The sequence below is a fragment of the Silurus meridionalis genome, chromosome 15 (genome assembly GCF_014805685.1).
Source record: "Silurus meridionalis isolate SWU-2019-XX chromosome 15, ASM1480568v1, whole genome shotgun sequence".
NCBI lineage: Eukaryota > Metazoa > Chordata > Actinopteri > Siluriformes > Siluridae > Silurus > Silurus meridionalis.
The window spans coordinates 3,544,237-3,563,652 of NC_060898.1; the positions used below are offsets into that span (position 1 = coordinate 3,544,237).

The 19,416-nt window shown below is 38.1% G+C and overlaps 1 protein-coding gene across 1 annotated transcript; it reads left to right on the forward strand.

The window, feature by feature from the left end:
* The first annotated feature begins 905 nt into the window (after positions 1–905).
* Positions 906–18,914, forward strand: pcsk1 (proprotein convertase subtilisin/kexin type 1). Its single transcript, XM_046868598.1, is given in 16 exon segments — positions 906–963; positions 1,232–1,426; positions 3,069–3,173; positions 3,527–3,560; positions 3,563–3,651; positions 8,913–9,059; positions 10,726–10,802; positions 12,286–12,374; positions 13,506–13,678; positions 13,831–14,043; positions 14,405–14,505; positions 15,025–15,258; positions 15,377–15,534; positions 15,625–15,758; positions 16,551–16,712; positions 17,143–18,914. Coding segments are annotated over 15 exon segments (2,310 nt in total). The 5' UTR covers positions 906–963; positions 1,232–1,237; the 3' UTR covers positions 17,548–18,914.
* The last annotated feature ends 502 nt before the right edge of the window (positions 18,915–19,416 follow it).

A 19,416-nucleotide genomic window follows, 5' to 3' on the forward strand; every position in this document is an offset into this window, starting at 1 on the left:
ATTTGTAAAGGTCATATTGCCTGTCCCTACAATGCAGTGCTCGGTATCTGAACCATATTCTTCACCTGGTGCATTATATAAGACATGTGTACGGCCTGAAAAAAAAAAATTGGAACAATCCCCCATAGACGTACCAAAATGATATAACCCAAGTAACATTTTAATCATTAGATCTCATTTTATACAGAATCCCTTTAACATAAACATTTTTTTTACATTAGAAACAGTAAACAGACAGTTGCACCTATCACATGATCAGATACTGAAGCCTATAAAAAATTATATTTAAAAAGATTATACAACTGCCCCCAGTCTACCTTTCAAGCTTAATGTCTTTGATATGAAGAACCCTTTTATGTACAGCCAGTCTATTTTGGTCACATGAACTGAATACTGAATACTGAATCCTTCTGCTCGTGTCATCTCTCGTTTTCAAGCTCTCAAACACACACGTTCATTCATATGGTGATCTGCCTAATTTGCTAACCAAATTTGTATCGAGGAAAAAAACTGTACATCCAAACATAGACACATTTACTGCAAATATTTATTTTGGATTAAAAAATAATTTTTTAAATCCAAAATAAATAGAATGCAAGGCAGCAGGGAGCTGTCCAAAGCGGTGGTGCTGAATCGATCTGATGACGCACATCATGTCGTCATTGTCGCCTCTACAAAAAACAAAGCTAATCCCTAAGCTATAAATTATGTTATTATTTTTTTTATTAAAAGAGGGAATTCATTGAATGGTGAAGGCTCAAATATTTTTAGTCTGCCAGCTCTAAAAAATCTTCAAATAGCTCTCTATCTTCACATAGATTTAAAAAAAGTCTTGTGGTTATTAATAGATGAATTTTCCCTTCCTCTTTGCCTCTTCCTCCTCCTTCTCGTCCTCTTCCCTTGGGACTTGAGCATCCTACCCCAGGTAGAAATTGACGTCAGAGCGTTTTCGCAAATTGACGTGTAAGCATCCCTTCCCCTTTCCCGAGTCGTTCACTGGTGGCTTTTCCACGCCTGCTTTCAGTTACTTCTTCTACACGGCAGCAGCATCCTCCATTAGAATAAAAAAAATAGCAGGATTCAGAAAGAAATTTAGACACAGCATTCTAACCTATTTATTGACCTTTTTATTTATTTGCATGTTTATATATTTATTTATTGATCTATTTATTTGCTCTCTCGGTTGAATCCTAAATCGGGTCGCCTGCATTTCTTCATCCGTGCTCTTCAGACTGAAATGGAAGTGAGATGTCGGGCTCCGGCAGTGGCGGTGATGATGCTGCGCGCGACTCTGGCGCTTCTGCTGTGCGTGGTGGGCGCGCGCTCTCAGCGACAGTACCTGAACGAATGGGCCGTGGAGGTACCCGGGGGAATAGACGCTGCCCGGACCATCGCCGACGAGCTCGGCTACGAGTTAGTGCGACAGGTAGGTGGATTGGAAACCGTGCGTGTTTCATATTACAGCATCGTATATTCATCCGAGTTTGATTCATGCATTGGGGTTTTACTTGGATTATGCGTGTGTTTTTTTAAAGGTTGATGCATAGAGTTTGGATTGTGGTTGTTTAAGTAATGCACGGGATTTTGTTTCTTTAATGCATGGAATTTTGCATGGATTACACATGGGGTTTTGTTTGGATAATGCATAAAATCTAGCATTGCTTATACTATACATGGAATATTGTTTGTTTAATGGTTGGGGTATGTTTGTTTAATGCATAAAATATTGTTTGTTGGATGCATGTAATTTTGTATGTTACATGCATTTAATATTGTTTGTTTTGGATGCATAGGTTTTATTTGTTTAATGCATGAGGGTTTTTTTAGTTAATGCATGAAATTGTGTTTGTTTAATGCATGAGGTTTTGTGTGGTTTTGTATGTTTATTAAATCCATGGGATATTGTTTGTTAAATGCTTTTACTTTAGTTTTTTTAATGAGTGTAGTTTTGTTTGTTTAATGCATGGGTTTTATTTGTTTAATGCATATGTTTTTTTATTATTAATACACAGGGTTTTGTTTACTTAATGTATGGCCTTTTGTTTGGTTTATACATGCTTTTATTTGTTTATTGCATATACATTTGTTTGTTTAATACATTGAGTTTTGTTTGTTTAATGCATGGAATATTGCTTGTTTAATGCATGGGGTTTTGTTTATTTACTGTATGGGGTTTTGTTTGGTTATACATAGAATTTTGTTTATGTAATGCATAGAATATTGTTTGCTTAATGCATGGGTTTTGTTTGTTTAAAGCATGGGGAGTTTGTTTGTGTAATGCATTGAGTTTTGTTTGATTAATGCTTTATAGAGTAATAGGATTTTGTAGCTATATGTTGGATGACTGTCATTTAATATAGGTAAGTTATGGTTATGTGAACTCATACTGTAGGTAAATTGGAACCATTTTAAGGTAGAGAGTAACTGCATTTCAGTATTGCAATAACCTGTTGTGATCTATGTGCATATCTGACTTTAAGACCATTACAATGGCAAGTATCTGGTTTAAAAGATCCCACAGGTTGCCTTGTGTGACATCCCAGGAGCTCTCAGCAACTTAAAATACCTTTCCTGGTCTCTGGGGTGGTGCCCTTATATTGCATTCCATTAATATTTATATTTCATCTGGAAACCTGGATATACTATTGTTTTCAAAAACACTTAAGGTATGATATCTAACTTTAACAGTAAAGTACTTAAGATGAATGTACACATGCAGCTTTCTATGTAAAATATATGTAAAGACACAGAAGGTGAACCCATGAGGCCCTCTCCATTCAGCTAGTATCCTTTTATTCTCAGAGTGGAGGCTTTATAACTCAAAACTAAATCTTTTTGAGGGGTTTCTGGTGTACGTTATTCAATAAATCTATACGATTTAATTTCAATTGACAAAAAAAAACTTACATGGGTTTTTATGCCAGGAGTAAATTAATTTTTTCTCAAAAAAGGAAGTGAAAAATGGTTAACCAAATTCCAAATCCTCAGGACACTTCATGAGTAAGAATGAATCATCATTAAGTACTTTATTCGCTCCCACTCACTTTATTTTTCTCTTCTTTTTGCAGATTGGGGCCCTAGAGAACCATTATTTATTCAAAAATCACTATCATCCTAGCAGGAACAAAAGAAGTGCAGAGCACATTACCAAAAGGCTGTCAGAAGATGACAGGGTAAGAAATCAAACATTCCTCACTTCTAAACATTTATTTGTAAAGAATATTTACATTATACACTGTTGCATTGCCAAAAGTTATTGACGTTTAAAATATTAAAATGTGCACCAAAAATCCTCTAAACAACCAACCAACCATGCATTCATCCATCCATTTATTCAACAAACCAACAAACAATTAATACATTCCTCCATCAATACACCCATTTATCCATGCAACAAACAAACCAAGCAGAAAATCATCCATTTATTCATCTCTCCATCAATCCATCCATCCACATGTATGCATTTGAGAATATATGTATATGTACACAAATATTGAATGTATTATTGCTTTGTTTTTCTCTTAAGGTGTCTTGGGCAGAGCAGCAGTATGAAATGAAGCGAAGAAACGTGCTCCTCTAGGGGCAGAATGTAAAGACTGCTCTGTGGACAAACTCTTTGACGACCCAATGTGGAACCAGCAGTGGTACCTGGTGAGTTTCCTTTGTTTGAGTTGACAATCACTCTACAGTATGTAACTCAATTTAACCTCATACATAAGTACATTTAACATCCATCCATCCATCCATATATATATATATATATATATATATATATATATATATATATATATATATATATATATATATACAGCAGTAAAATCTCGTTAGAATCCCAGGGGACAGACAGCTGTCTCAAGAAGTACAGGAGCTGTTATGCCTTCTGAACCAGAGCTGAAATGTTCTGGTGCCAGGACAGATCCTCAAAGATGTGAACTTCCAAGAACATAAAGCTGGAGACCCTCTCTACATCAATTCCATTGATGTAGACTAATGAGTTTCTTCTGCTGTTAGATGTCTGAATGTCCACAATAAGCTCTTTAGTCTTGACGTTGAGGGTCAGGTTGTTGGTGGCACCCCACGCTGTCAGGCTTCCAAATAGATCATGGTCATATCAATGAGGGACAGTGTACCTCAATTTTAAAGACATTGGACTTTGGAATCGGAAGGTCATAAGTACAAAACCCAGCACCACTAAGCTGCCACTCTTGGGCCCTTGAGCAAGGCCCTTAACTCTTAACTGCTCAGTTGTAATTCGCTCAAAATAAGGTCATCGAGTGTATATTGCCAAATGCAATAATAAATATAAATAAAGGAAATAAAAAATAAGGTTTAAGGTAAATAAAGGAAAGGTTTACCTCAGTGATAACTGAGAACAAAATTCAGGAGTCAGTAAAAAAAAAGAATTCATCTTTTAAAACTGCTCAGTTTGTTTGTCAGAGTTGTACAACAGAGCAAAGTTCTTCTTTTCTCTGGACTTCATTAGTGGACCAGTGTTTTCCTCTGGGATGTTGCTTCTTAGCTATAGTAGCACAGCATTAGTGCTTCCGTTATAAAGCGGATGCTGAAGGATGTAAGCAGGAGCTTTTTATTCGAACCCAGCAAACAAACTGAAAAAGAAACTGTTCGATCAATCACTCAATCCAAACGAAGCAGGGCAATTAAGCTCAAGAACAACGGACAAAACCGGCAGTAAAAACCGAGAGATAAATATAGATCTAGTAAAGAGATTCACATCAGCAACCAAACCCAATGATTCTGTAGAAGTGGGACAGAATGGCAATTTGAATTGACAAGCTTATAATCAGCAACCTGATGATACTCATTGGGCCACAACTACCACATAAGTGACCCCACAACCTCGTAACTCTGAAGGCTGATGCTTTATTCATTAGGTTGTAGGATATTATGAAATAAATGTTGACAGATAAACAGATAGAGACAGATACAGAAAAGAAAAATCCTTGCAAAACCAAACCAACTCAATTTGTTTTTGCATTGTAAGCCAGAGTCAGAGATGTCCTATTTCTAATAGATATACAGTAACATCCACTCAGGTATTAAGCACTGACCTGCTTTTTTATCAAATTGAATACTTAATTAATTATATAATACATTTGAACTATATCACAATACTGTTTTTCCTAAATCTGATTGGTCAGAAGGTGTGTCATCTTGACTGTGATATTAGTCCCAGCTAAACATGCTAAACATAAATGAATTAGGATGTTGTTGTTGATATGGTTGTGTTTTCAGTCAGAAGACATTTTAGAAGGAGTTTACAGTTTTATTGGTTTGTTACAGTAACTGGGGACTGTTTTCTGGTAGTGTGGAAAGCTACATTTTTACTTTTATGTTTCATTAACATATCGAGAGATCAAATTCAGATGCTAGTAAGGAAAACACTTCAAGACATGGTGTTAGTTTTCTGCCAGAAGACATTGATTTAGCATTTTTAAAAGGTGTCTCCAGTTTCAGTGGTTTGTAATAGTAGCTTTGTTTAAATTGTTTTTTTTTTTCAGTCATTTAAAAATATTAAAAAATATGTTTCAATGAACTTCAAATCAAGAGAAAAAAATGATGCTAGTAAGGAAAGCAATTCAAGACATGACTTTACAGGAATTGGGCAACAATACCCCGTCATTGATAGTATTACTTGCATATGGCATGTCCTGCACTTTCCTCCACATAGTGATTGTCATAATTATGTAGTTTACTGTATTGTGGTTTTGGGTTTCTCCTGTTTTATTATACTTTATGACTGTAAAACAGGATATTGGAAAATCTGAGTCACCCATAAAAGGCACAGGACAGAATCAGTTCCCGGAGTCCTGATTAAACAATGAAATAAATTCCCCCTTGACTGGCCATATGTCCATGCATCTTCTCATATTAAACAACTACATCTTTGTTTTGTGAAGGTGTCAGAGCATCTCGAAAACTGCAGTGAGATGTTCCTGGGCTGCAGTGGCCAGTATCTATGAAAAGTGGTCCAGGGAAGGAACAGTGGTGAACCAGCGAATGATTTTCTTTTGGGTTTTTTTTAGTGAAGCTCTTTGTGATTGCCCCACTATTATGATCAAAGCTAAGCAGTTCTTTTTACGGAACCAATTTGCAAACGTGGCCTGGTTTGCGTGGAATGTTCGCAGTGATGACCTGCAGATGTAGCGCAGTGGTGCATAGAGAAAGAAGGGGAGAGGGAGAGAACGAGGATGACGTACAAGGTCTAGAGAAGAGACAGGATGTGCTGAGAAGGAAGGGAGGGCAGAGGAAAACGATCGATTGTCATGTGGTGTTGTGAAGGCACTACCTCGTGGCACTTGATAATTCAATCAGAGATGACTCACAAGGCGTTTCTCTCCAGAATACAGCATGCTGTTATTGAGTGGGTGTGCCGAGTCTCAACGAGTCTCAACATGTATTTGGGTGCAAACATATTTTTTTCCCAAATCAAACCATCAGTGAAAAAATGTTCAGGTGGAAGCTGAGAGGTTTTGCTGTTCAGGTCTAAAATTTGTTCTATTCTTTTGAGAACAAGTGTGTTTGTGTGTTTGTGTGTGTGTGTGTGTGTGTGTGTGTGTGTGTGTGTGTGTGTGTAAACTTTTTAGGGCTATGGTCATCCCATGAAAAAAAGAAAATCCTGATACAAGTGGCCATAGACGTCACATTTTCTCCCTTCCCCCCTCCCACAGCTAAGCGATATGCGTTATGAGTCATTGCTGAGGGTTGTGCTTGTGTAACACTATAGCGTACTCTGTTTCAAAGCTCTTCTTGTTCAAGCCTTCTCTCAGCTCTGAGTCATCAGCGATGCTCGGCGGAGCTTCACATCACCTCCCTTTCCGGTTCATTAACCAATTAAAGCTGACACTAATGAGCTTTCCATGCCAAGCTTTTTACACGAATTACACGTTTTTTATCAAGCGAAGGACTTCCTTTTTGTCCTGTATTGTTGCTGTGATTGCACTTTAGAGCTTCCTATTTCTAGCAGTTAATAATCTGCCTAAAGGTGGAACGTCTTTGTGGCACAGCAAGAGCTGACAATAGTCAAGGAAAAGGTCAACATGGGGAAGATCCTATCTTTCCCTTTTTTGGCTTTGGAGTGGCTAAACAATGGGATTACTATAGAAGCATGTTCAGGCCAAAGTGCTCTACATGCAACCCATATAAAAAAAGTCACGTCAACATAACGCATGGTTTTTAGATGCTTTACATCTGCTTTTACACCTTTACCTCGATTTTTCATGTATAATGTATGTTTTTATTTTTCATTTTTATTTGTGAAATGATCATTTACAGCGACCAGGTGTAACTTTATTCCACGGTTCAGGAATAACATTATAACCACCTGCCCAATATTGGCATCAATAAGCCTTGGTCATCGGTTATGACCCTGTCGCCGGTTTACCACTGTTCCTTCCTTGGACCATTTTTCATAGATAATGATCACTACAGACCAGGAACATCACACAAGAGCTACAGTTTTGGAGATGCTCTGACCCAGTCGTCTAGCCATCACAATTTGGCTCTTGTTAAACTTGCTCAAATACTTACGCTTGTCCAGTTTTCCTGCTTCTAACACATCAACACTGAGGACAAAATTTTAACTTACTAACAGAAGCCATGATGAAGAGATAATGTGTTTAAGAAAGTGTAATAAGAAAGGGATGGGTATGGATATGACAGAGATATTGACAGTAGTCCAGATTTAAAGTGTGATTGTGCAGATGCTCTGTATTAAAAGACTCTAGTAAAAATTGAAGTACTGACAAAATTTTTTTACACAAGTTAAGGTAAAGAAGTTCGGGCTCTGACATGTACTTAAAAAAATGAGCCAGTATTACTACCTGTTTTAGTGTCTCGCTGGAAACTAAACCTCACATCATATTAATATATTAATTAAAGAATTTCAGATTTTGTTGCCTAATGAATGTATCCAGGCTGAACATCCACCATATAGAACACGAGCAGAGAAAAGATAATGATGATCAGGTGATCAGGAATGTCTCTGTTCTCAGGCATGTTTACGGCACCGACTCCCTCTGTCTCATCCACGTTAACCCCAAACATCTTGTTGCCTTCTGTCTTGCTTGTTGTTAGTTTCATAAACTAGCCTACAACTGTGGTGTGTGAGAGCCCAATAATACACCAGTGGTAGATTGAAAAAGCCACGCAATGACGAGAAACAGGTTAATGTGCCAAAAATGTAAGGGGTAGAATGTACATATTTGTGTAAAAAATTGAATGAGTAAAAGTAAAAGGTTGTTTGAAAAATAAGTAATGAAGTAAAGTACTGATACCAGAAGCACAGTAATAAAGTATTTTATACTTCCCACCTCTGGTGACAATAATTTTCCACACTTCATTATATTAGCAACCTTTAAATGAATTGTTTAGTGTGTGCTCAGCTAACTAATATTTGTTTAGTTATTAGATCTAGTATTTATATTTCTTAAGAGTATATTACTTGTACCTTGGACTTGTACTCTTTGCCATAGCTAGCATAACACACCCTTAGCCACTTCACATCTCTGGTCATGGATGCAAGAGATCACTTTTTGAAACAAAGCAAATTGTCTTAATAAGAAAATCCTTTCTTTAAATCGATCGATCATGCTACACAGCTTTTGTTTCTGTGTAGCATAAAATTTTACCTCAGGAATTATAAATAGAATTCTGTAATCACATAAACATGATCCAGGTTCACCACATGGCATGGACTTACATATTTTTTATGTCAATACAATAGCCACAAACCAAAGTTTGGCTTACAGAAGATATTAGCTTATAGTGGTCTACTGGGAATTTTACTCCAGATACTACAGCCATGGAGAAAGCCACATACACATGCTTTACCCTAAAATAACACTACAGTTTATCCTTTCTAACCAATTTCCTCCATCTCCGCTGCCCTGTAGCAAGACACGCGGACGTCGTCATCGTTGCCGAAGCTGGACCTCCATGTGATCCCTGTGTGGAAGAAAGGTATCACGGGTAAAGGCGTGGTCATCACCGTGCTGGATGACGGCCTAGAATGGAACCACACCGACATCTACCCCAATTACGTAAGTGCATCACCATGGCAACAGGCCACTCCAACACCACAATAACGTTCAGCTGTTTCTATGGTGACAACGCCCCCCCACACACACACCTCAGACAGGCGAACGATTATCTGTAGTGACCGTCTCTGGCGCACGCAGAGGCGTCTAATGAATATTAGCGGACAGAAAGGCTTGAACATGGCCGTGATATATTATAGGCTTCTATAGAGTGAGAAATACAGACTTATGCGTCAGCGCGTGAATCTCACGTCCCTGCATGAGCTGTGTTCTGATATGTTTTCTGTTTACAAAGTGCAGAGACTCTTTTCATTCGAGTGAGAGCCTTTTGTGTCTTAGTGAATAGATGGGTTGCAGTCAGAGGCCGCACAAATACACACACACAAACACACAGACTGAAGGAGGCAGAAATGGAGAGTGAGTCTCTATTTCCTCACAGATGGAGCTATAGTGTCTGTAATTATCTTTACTCAATCAGAAAGCCTTTAGTGACTGCGCTGTGCACTGATAGGAGTACTCAAGCATTATGTTCTATAATCAATACAGGCTGCTTTCCCAGTCATAGACCAAACCTCATCCTGGAGTAAACAGCATCTTATCTGTATCCAGAAAACCCAGAAAAGTGAAGCCAGTTTTACGTTGTAAAATGTATTCGCTTAATTTTCTCTCGCAGACAAAAATTAGCGGACGCAAAATTGTGAGATCAGTGGCCCCGAAACGCAGAATTTAGCACCAATGTGATAAAACAAAAAAACACTCAGATGAAGGATGAGACTATGAAACCACCAAATGATGCTATGTTAGATGGCTATAAATAGTCATGTTAATAAGACGAGGTAGTATAAATAATCTTAAAGACTAGTTTTGTAACACATCAACAGAAGGCAGCACAATGCCACTCGCACAGTCACAGGGAGCACCGATCTTCATAACATAGTGTGCCATAATACATCATCCTGTGTACAACGGAAGTTTTGCAAATGGTGGTAATCTGACCAAGTGCATTACCACAACTGCTATTTTTACCACATGCGCACTCTGTCATCGAGCTAAGTTTCTTCCACACCCAACCTACTTACGGATTTGGCTCCTGCAGATTTCCCCTCTTTTCAAAGATGAAGATCCAGGTTAAATCAAAACACTATAGCCAACATAGTCTCAAAGCTTGGTAAAGACAAAGGCACAAGGACAAATGAGCATATACTTTAACCTGAATGTCGATTTGGAAGTGCTTTTTATCCTGGTGTGGTGTGTGTGTGTAATAAGTAACTGTGAGACAGCTGGTCCTTGTTTTTAGGCTGCAGTGATTGTTAGGAAATCGGAGTCAGCGTTGTCTGGAAATGGTCATTTGTAAGACATGACACAAAATTTTAAATGATCTTATAATCATATCATATAAAAATATGATAAAAAATCACAATATAATGTAACATGAAGAACATGCTATTGTCTATTATAGAATTCTCAAGTGACAAGTAATAATCTTAAAAGAGAAGTTAAACAGCACAGATACAGCAAGAACAGCATCTGCAGTAGTGGACTGAATTTTATGAAGCTGCAGTCATACTTACCTGTGTTTTCTCTTTGCAGTTGCCATATATGGAACCCAATTTTCTTGCTTTGCCACATAGCAGTTTCTTAAATGCAAAAAAAAATCTGTCTCTTTCAGGATCCCGAGGCCAGTTACGATTTCAATGACAACAATCCTGATCCTTTCCCCAGATACGACTCCACCAATGAGAACAAGTGAGTGTCTTAGCGTCATAACTTTCATCTTAGACCTGGATTAGCACCTGCTAATCAAAAACTAGGACAACCACACACTGATCGCTGTTGCCGGATGCAGATTCGACAGCATCAGGGCTGGGAAAATAGTATCGTAAATAAAAAATATGAAAAAAGAAGAAAAAATAAATAAATACCAGTCACAACAACATCATCAGCCATTTTGTTTGTTTTGACTCGAATGGGTCATGTGATTACATCTCAATGGTGGTCCAAATTTTCCAATTTGGAGAGCATTTTCTCCCTTCCATTTTGACCAAAACACTATTTTGGTGTGAACGAATGCTTTTAAATTATTTTTTTATTTTTATAACATGGACGCAGCCTGAGGAACTGTCAAATATGTGATTCGTTCACCATGCTGACAGTGCTTGACAGTACTGAGATTTCTACATCTGGGGGATTTCCAGTGTTTCTAGGTTTATAGAAGTTTATAGAGATTGGTTTTAAATTTTTTAAAAAGAGAAAGAAAATCTGGTTTTGAACACACCTACTTCTGGTGATAGATAGATAGATAGATAGATAGATAGATAGATAGATAGATAGATAGATAGATAGATAGATAGATAGATAGATAGATAGATAGATAGATAGATAGATAGATAGATATAGATACTAATGAAAATAATAGAACTGCATTAAACTCTTGCAATGTGGCTCCCATTGTATATGAAATATTATTGTGCATTATGAGCAGTAGATATTCTCCACTGGTTTTATTACAAAACTGCATCATCATGTTAAACATTTATTATAGTCAAAATATCAGTGTCTCATTTCTGTGATTCTGGAGAAACATTTGAGCTTCCAAAATCATTCTGTGAAAGTAGAAATGGCAAATGTTGAGCTGTTTGGCAATTAGAAGCTAACATAGGTGGTAGAAAAAAGGAAAACAATCATTATTCTCCCACACCAAAGCAGCGTCCAGCATCCCACACATTGCATCTGAGTGACTCATACACACACACACACACACACACACACACACACACACACACACACACACACACACACACACACATATCTGGGAGTGCTGAAATTGATCAAAATTAACATAATTAAAGAATATACAGTATAATTTATTGTATTAATCTGAATAAATAACTTTAGATTAATGCATAGCACCAGTCATAGAAATCTATGTAAATGAGCTGTAAGTATAAAAATTGGAACCTGAACACATAAAAAAAAAAGGAGTTCTGGAATTCTCAAATTTGATTGGTCAGAAGTTTTCAAATGATTTTCTAGAAGTAAATCATTTTTTGTTGAAAATACCGTTAGAGCTGCTGTTCTAGAAAATCAATCGATAACTTCTGACTAATCGGTTTTGAGAATTCCATCCAATGCGTTTACATTTATAGCCCATTGAAATATGCAAATTATGTATTCATAAATAAAGTATCAGATCTACATTTTGATATCCCTCTTGATGTTTGTGCTTCAGACATGGAACAAGATGTGCAGGGGAAATCGCAATGCAAGCAGACAACAACAAATGCGGTGTCGGAGTTGCGTACAACTCGAAAGTCGGAGGTAAGAAATCAGACTTTTTTGTTATTTGTGCCTGAAAATGTGTATATTGTATTATACAGAGCTCTCTAAAGAAATGAGTGCCTTTGGATTACAATATAATAGATAAATGATCATTTCTTACTATATCAGCTCTATCAGTCACTAAGTGTCAGCTTTCTAAGTCTAAGATCAATTAGTGATTTTCCAGAATTATATGAGTTACATTTATATTTTTCAGTTCGGTTCAGTTGAACACAAGGAAACAATCCAAAGTGTAAAATTCTTTGCCTTTTCAAAATTTTAAATATTTACTAGTAGCAGAAGGCAAGTTATTTGCCCAAAGGCTGGAGAGTGGTACAACAATGAATGTCTGCAGGCAACAGTGAAGACATGGTGGAGGGTTCTTGCAAGTTTGGAGTGGCATTTCACCAAATGTAGTTTGAGATTTGCTCAGAATTAATGGTGTCCTCAAGGCTGAGAAATCCAGGCAGTACCATCAGGGAGGTGTTTGATTGGCCCTAAATTTATTCTGCAGCAGGACAACGACAATTATCCTCAAACATACAGTCAATATCATTAAGATCTTTTTTCAGTGTAAAGAAGAACAAGCAGTTCTGGAAGTGATAGTTTGGCCCCCACAGAGCATGGATCTCAAAATCATTGAGTCTGTCTGGGATTACATGAAGAGACAGATAGATTTGAAGCAGCCTACATCCACAGAAGAACTAGTTGGTTAGTTTATAGATGTTTGGAACAACCTACCTGCTGAGTTCCTTTGCAAACTGTGCAAGTGTATTTTTTCACACCAGACTTTTGTACAAGAAGAATAGAAGAATACATTATTCATAAGAACACCATTAAAAATTTCTCAATCTTTTTCAGTGGTCCCACCACAAGCAAGTTTGTTTTACACCCCCTGTTTACATGGACATACTCTCTCAGTAAAGGGTTTCCTCTTGGTACTTTGTAGTGTCTAGACCATAGTGTGTTAATAGGTGTGTGATTGGGCCTTTCGATGTACTAGGTTATAAAGTTCCCCCAAGCCCCGAATTCACTTAGATAGCCTCCTGACTCTGTGTAGGATCAGTGGCAGGAAACATGGATGGATGTGTTCTATAATGTTTCCATTCCCTTCCGCTTTTTGACCCTCAGGTATCCGAATGTTGGATGGAATCGTGACCGATGCCATTGAGGCAAGCTCAATAGGCTTTAACCCCAACCACGTTGACATCTACAGCGCCAGTTGGGGGCCAAATGATGACGGCAAAACTGTAGAAGGGCCGGGCCGCCTGGCACAAAAAGCGTTCGAGTATGGCATCCAGAAGGTTAGAAATCATATTTAAATGTATAGCCACTATGTTGTATATATACTGTATATTACACTAAAATCATTCACCTGTATATATTATTAATACACCAACAAACTGTGAATGAGGTTTTAGGTTTAAGAAAATCTTCATTGGCTTGGTGTCCTCAGGGTCGTGGTGGAAAGGGCTCCATCTTTGTTTGGGCGTCGGGTAACGGTGGACGTCAGGGTGATAACTGTGATTGTGATGGGTATACGGACAGCATCTTTACCATCTCTATCAGCAGTGCGTCACAGCAGGGCCTGTCGCCCTGGTACGCTGAGAAATGCTCATCCACCCTCGCTACCGCCTACAGCAGTGGAGACTACACTGACCAGAGGATTGTGAGTCACTAAACCACATATATTTAGAACTCATAGTGGGTCTGATTACAACGATTGGGATGTATTTAGTGATAGAGACTAGGAATATACATGGAAATGTAGTATTTTGATCACAAAATCAGGCACATTTAACAAACAGTTCCTTCGATTTCTGAACCAAACCTGAGACGCCACTACTTGCTCTTGTTTACGTTTTAATTATAGCCTGACATCCAAAAATATAACTAACTTACATCTTATCAAGCATTGTAGCTGAAAATACTATATTAACAATCTGGTTCTTTGTCCTGTGAATAATTACTAAATGTAATAACATATATTTGCATGCCTTAATCCCATTTTCTCCTTCATTCTACTGCAGACCAGTGCTGACCTTCACAATGAATGCACAGAGACACACACTGGAACATCTGCGTCTGCTCCACTGGCAGCTGGGATATTCGCTCTGGCATTAGAACAGAAGTACGTACAAATATTATCATACCACCGCTTACAATTTCGACTAAACACGACTTGTACTGGCACTCGCATTGTGTTTTTCCAGTAACCTAATTTCGAAACTTCTGCTCTAACAAGTCAGAAATAAAACAAGATGGAACATGGTGGTGTAGGACAATAATCGAAAGAACACCTTTTATGTCATGGTATTTGGCAGTCTGTCGTTTATTCAAATACACTATATAGACAAAAGTATTGGGACCCGACTTTTACCACAAAATTTGAGGCACACAATCGTATAGGATTTCAATTTTCCTTTCACTAACACTACGAGATCCGAAACTGTTCCAGCAAATTCACCTCCAAACCATTAGTATGCTCTTTTAAAAAATATATATACCCTTTATACCCCTAGTTCTGCTAGTTCCCTAATTCTGCTATTTAATATGGCCATGAGGTTAAATAAACTGTAAATGATCTAACAAAAATACTGTATAATTGCTCATAGTTTAGACTGAAGTCTATGTGTCTGAATGTCTCCAGTCCTGATCTAACATGGCGAGACCTGCAGCACTTGGTGGTCTGGACGTCTGAGTTCGATCCTCTGGCAAATAACCCTGGCTGGAAGAGGAACGGCGCGGGTCTCATGGTGAACAGCCGATTCGGTTTCGGCTTGCTCAACGCTAAAGCTCTGGTAGACCTGGCCGATCCCAAAGTGTGGAAGCACGTGCCTGAGAAGAAGCAATGCATCGTGAGGGATGACACCTTCCAGCCGAGGTACAAGGACAGCTGATTGAGATTATCTAAGGAGTGTCTGTAATATATATTTAATTTGGTATGTGTAGTGTCATGGTACATACATTATGTATCACACATTTTCTGGTTGATGTTCTAGGCCTCTGAAGGCAGCAGGAGAGATCAGCATTGAGATACCCACTAAAGCTTGTACTGGCCAGACAAATGCGATTGGCTCATTAGAGCATGTGCAGGTAGAGGCAAGCATTGAGTACACCAGGAGAGGAGACCTCCATATAACGCTCACTTCTCCTTCAGGTGAGATATTCATGCATGTACATGGTTCTGGTCCAGATGCACTACATATTAATGCAAGTTTAACACACTGTGTTTATCCACTTGACTCAGGAACTACTACAGTGCTCTTGGCTGAAAGGGAAAGGGACACTTCGTCTAATGGCTTCAGGAACTGGGCCTTCATGTCTGTGCACACCTGGGGAGAAAATCCTACCGGCACATGGACCCTGAAGATCACCGACACGGTAAATAACAAGCCGGAGGTTTTTCTTTATTTAATGTGAATTATGAATTTAGTCCTTAAATCAAACTGATTTTTAAGTCTTTTTGGACCTTTAATAATCACCAAGCATTGTTTTAAATAAAATAAAAAAACAATAACGTTTAAAGGTGCAGTATGTGGGGCTGCAAAGGGCCACCAAATATCTGGTAAATTCCCGAAAACTTTCCGGAAGCTTTCTTTGGGAACTTCATCTGGGTTTGGGGTTAGGGTTTGGAGTTGGAAAATGTATTGGAATTAATTAGAAATATGGGGAAATTTGTATAAACTGCATCATGTGCAAACATAAATATAAACATTTTGTTTTGGTCATAAGCTGACATTCATGCAAATTAATTTATAACAGATGTATATTTATATATTTACTTGGATTTAATGGTTAGTATAATTTTGTTGCACAATAGCTTCAACATCAGTTTATGTAATTTACATGAATACCAAGAGAGACATTTTTTTACATTATTTTGTGTGCAGGATTCAAGAAAATATGAATCAAGAAGTTATATTATGTAGGAATGGGGGTTTCCCTCAATTTGGCAACTCCAGCAGTATGTAATTCTGTTAGTTGTCTCTAGTCATATGATAATGGTTAAAAGACGTGTTCACAGTGATCCACACTATTGCTGTGCAAATGATTTTGCGATTACTCTTTTGTTTTACTCGTTTTCTAGCCCAGAAATAGGCTCCACTGATGCTCATCTGCTCAAAGGATATTTAAATTCGATTGATTTTTTTTCCTATTTTGTTTTCTCTCCAGTCAGGGAGGATGGAAAATGAAGGGCAGATCCTAAGCTGGAAGCTGATCCTGCACGGGACCTCAGAGAAGCCGGAGCACATGAAAAAGCCGAGAGTGTACACATCGTACAACGCGGTACAGAACGACCGCAGGGGAGTGGAACACGTGGAGGGCATGATGGAGGTACGTACAATGAACAGTACATTTCTACTGTTTGTAATTGTTTGACACTGGATTTGTTCTGTGTATTAACTGTTTAAAGTTGTGGTTTGTAATTTTATATTTGCTTCTGGACCTTTAAAAATATATGCTTTGCATAGTTTCTATGCAATAGATATAATTATTCTCCTGGTTATGGATTTGTATATATATTTTCTGGCCCAGAAATTATATTGCTTCCATCTCTTTTCCTTAAAAAGTGAAGATTGATAGTTTAATAGAGATTAAGTTAGAGAATAGAGCTCAAATTCAGTCCGTGCACAAGGAATTTGCTTTGCAACTGCAAAATTACAAGTTGCCCCTTCAAATTTCTGCAAGGTTTTAATGTGCCCCTTTTAAACATGCTAATTTGTTACTTGTCAAAATTAAATATTGCATTGAATATTCATTATAGGAGGCTACCACTTCTCCCATCAAACCTGAGAAGCCCCGGGCTCCAGCTAAAGTCACTTTCTCTACTCCTGATTCTGCTTCTGGCCCAGAAGAAAAGCCTGCTTTGTCGCAGTCTTCCACTTCTCCCAGTTTAGCGCTGCTCCAACTTCTCCAATCAGCTTTTAACAGGCAGACCCCTGCAATCTATCCTCACTCTATGGCTTCTCTCGGCCGCGCAGAAACCCGAGACAGGATCTCTAAGCAGAAGTTGCTTGAAGCCATGGACTGGCTCAAACAGGACACAGTTCCTGAGAACAACTTGTACAACGACTACACTGACAACTTCTACAGAGCACAAGCTTATCGGCACAGAGATGACCGGCTGATGCAGGCTCTGTTTGACATGCTTGAAAGAGAGCAGCAGTGAGGTGGTGGAAAGGGGAAAAGAAGGTTAGGGAACGATCAGAGGATTAGCCACAGGGGGTAAAAGGTATGTAGTGAATGTAGGTAATAAGGTAATATAAATGATAATGATGCATGATAATGGCAGGGAAGAGTTGTAATGGCAGAAAGTCAGAAGAAGCTTATAGAGAAATCGATGGGAGCCAGGCACAGGATGAGATTCACTCTTACACCTAAGTTTCTGTCATCGTTCTTTCTCATCCGTAATCACGCTGAGGCTTATTTGTGTTTTGTGTATCTCACAGCTACTGTGCTGTACACACAACCGGATCACATCCTTCATCACATATATATATATATATATATATATATATATATATATATATATATATATATATATATATATATATATATATTTACATCAATCCAAAAAATATTTCAACTTTATACTGAGAATTAGAATTATATTGTATATTTTATGACAAATACAGTTGCTTAGCATATGTATTTACTCCCCCGCCTTAACCATTTCTATGTGGTATAGTGTTAGAAAGTGAAATTCCCCACAATGCTACCACCGCCACCATGCTTTACTGTGCTTTTCTGGGAGATAAGCAGTGTTGTGGAATGATGAAACTTTTTACCAAGGCCAATGTTATATTTGGTTTCATAGGACCAGAATGCAATTTTTTTCACCTACTCTAATATTCCTTTAAACCAACTCCAAATAGCATTTCACATGGCTTGCCACTCTTCCAAAAAGCCTTGCTACGCTAAGCCTTGGCAGATAGACTTTACTAGGTAGAGTCACAATTGCGCCACATACAGCTTGAGATATTTATTTATACATCTCCAGAACTTTCACCCAGACATATTTTAATCGCTTCTTGGTCTTGATGTTGCTTGTCTGGGCATATCTAATAATTGCAGGTGTATTCCTATTTGACACTTGCAACGATGTAACTTCTAATGGTTTCCAAGCCACTAGCTAACATCACACAGCAGCTACCAACAGGGAATTGTGAGTCAAAAGCGTGCTTCCACTGAGCCATGTGAAAGTGTAGATATGTTTTGGAACTGCTGCTAATGCTGCATCACAGGGCAGTGTAACAGAGTAAGAGAAAAGAAAAGAAAATCTGCTCTTTTTTTCATATATTTGAGCTGATAGATGCCGACGACTGGATGACTGGAGAGCAAAAGAAATGCACTTATACCATCCTGAGACCATAACAACCTTTGTTCAGTTGAGTCCTGGCCACTAACAATAGAGTGAACACATTTTTATTGAACCACTTAGGGGGCTTTGAGGGCAATCGTTGTATGAGAACTAATCTCAAGGCTTTCACAACAACAAGGGAGGGGGGGGGGGGAATACTTATGCAACTATACTATTAACATATTTTATTTTTTTCCCACGTGGCAAAACCGTGAAAACCCCTAACCCCCGACATGACCTGAATGTGGTCATTAACTCCAGCTGGATGTATACCGCTGTTTTCCTTCCTGTCATGTGACCTGTGACCATGTCCTTTCTTATTCCCAAACCTCTCTCTGCCTTATCGCTGCTTACGTTCTGCTGCTTTCACTGCCACCACTTTCTGCATGCGCTGCCTCAATGAAATATTATACTTTAGAACCTAATGATTATAGTATTTTATTCAATATGCAAAGAATTATGATTGTAAAGTTGTGTTGTAAAGCTATTCCGCCTGTTGTACGTTGTTACGTTGCCGAAAGTCTGTTTAATTTCCACAGATTATTAAGGGGAAAAATGCCTTAAAACCTACACAAATATGTATCAAGAGATTCATTCAGTTCTTTATACAGGGTAGATCATTTTCAGAAATTATTATGAATTCTTAATTGCAGTATATTTTGATATTCAAGAGTTGTT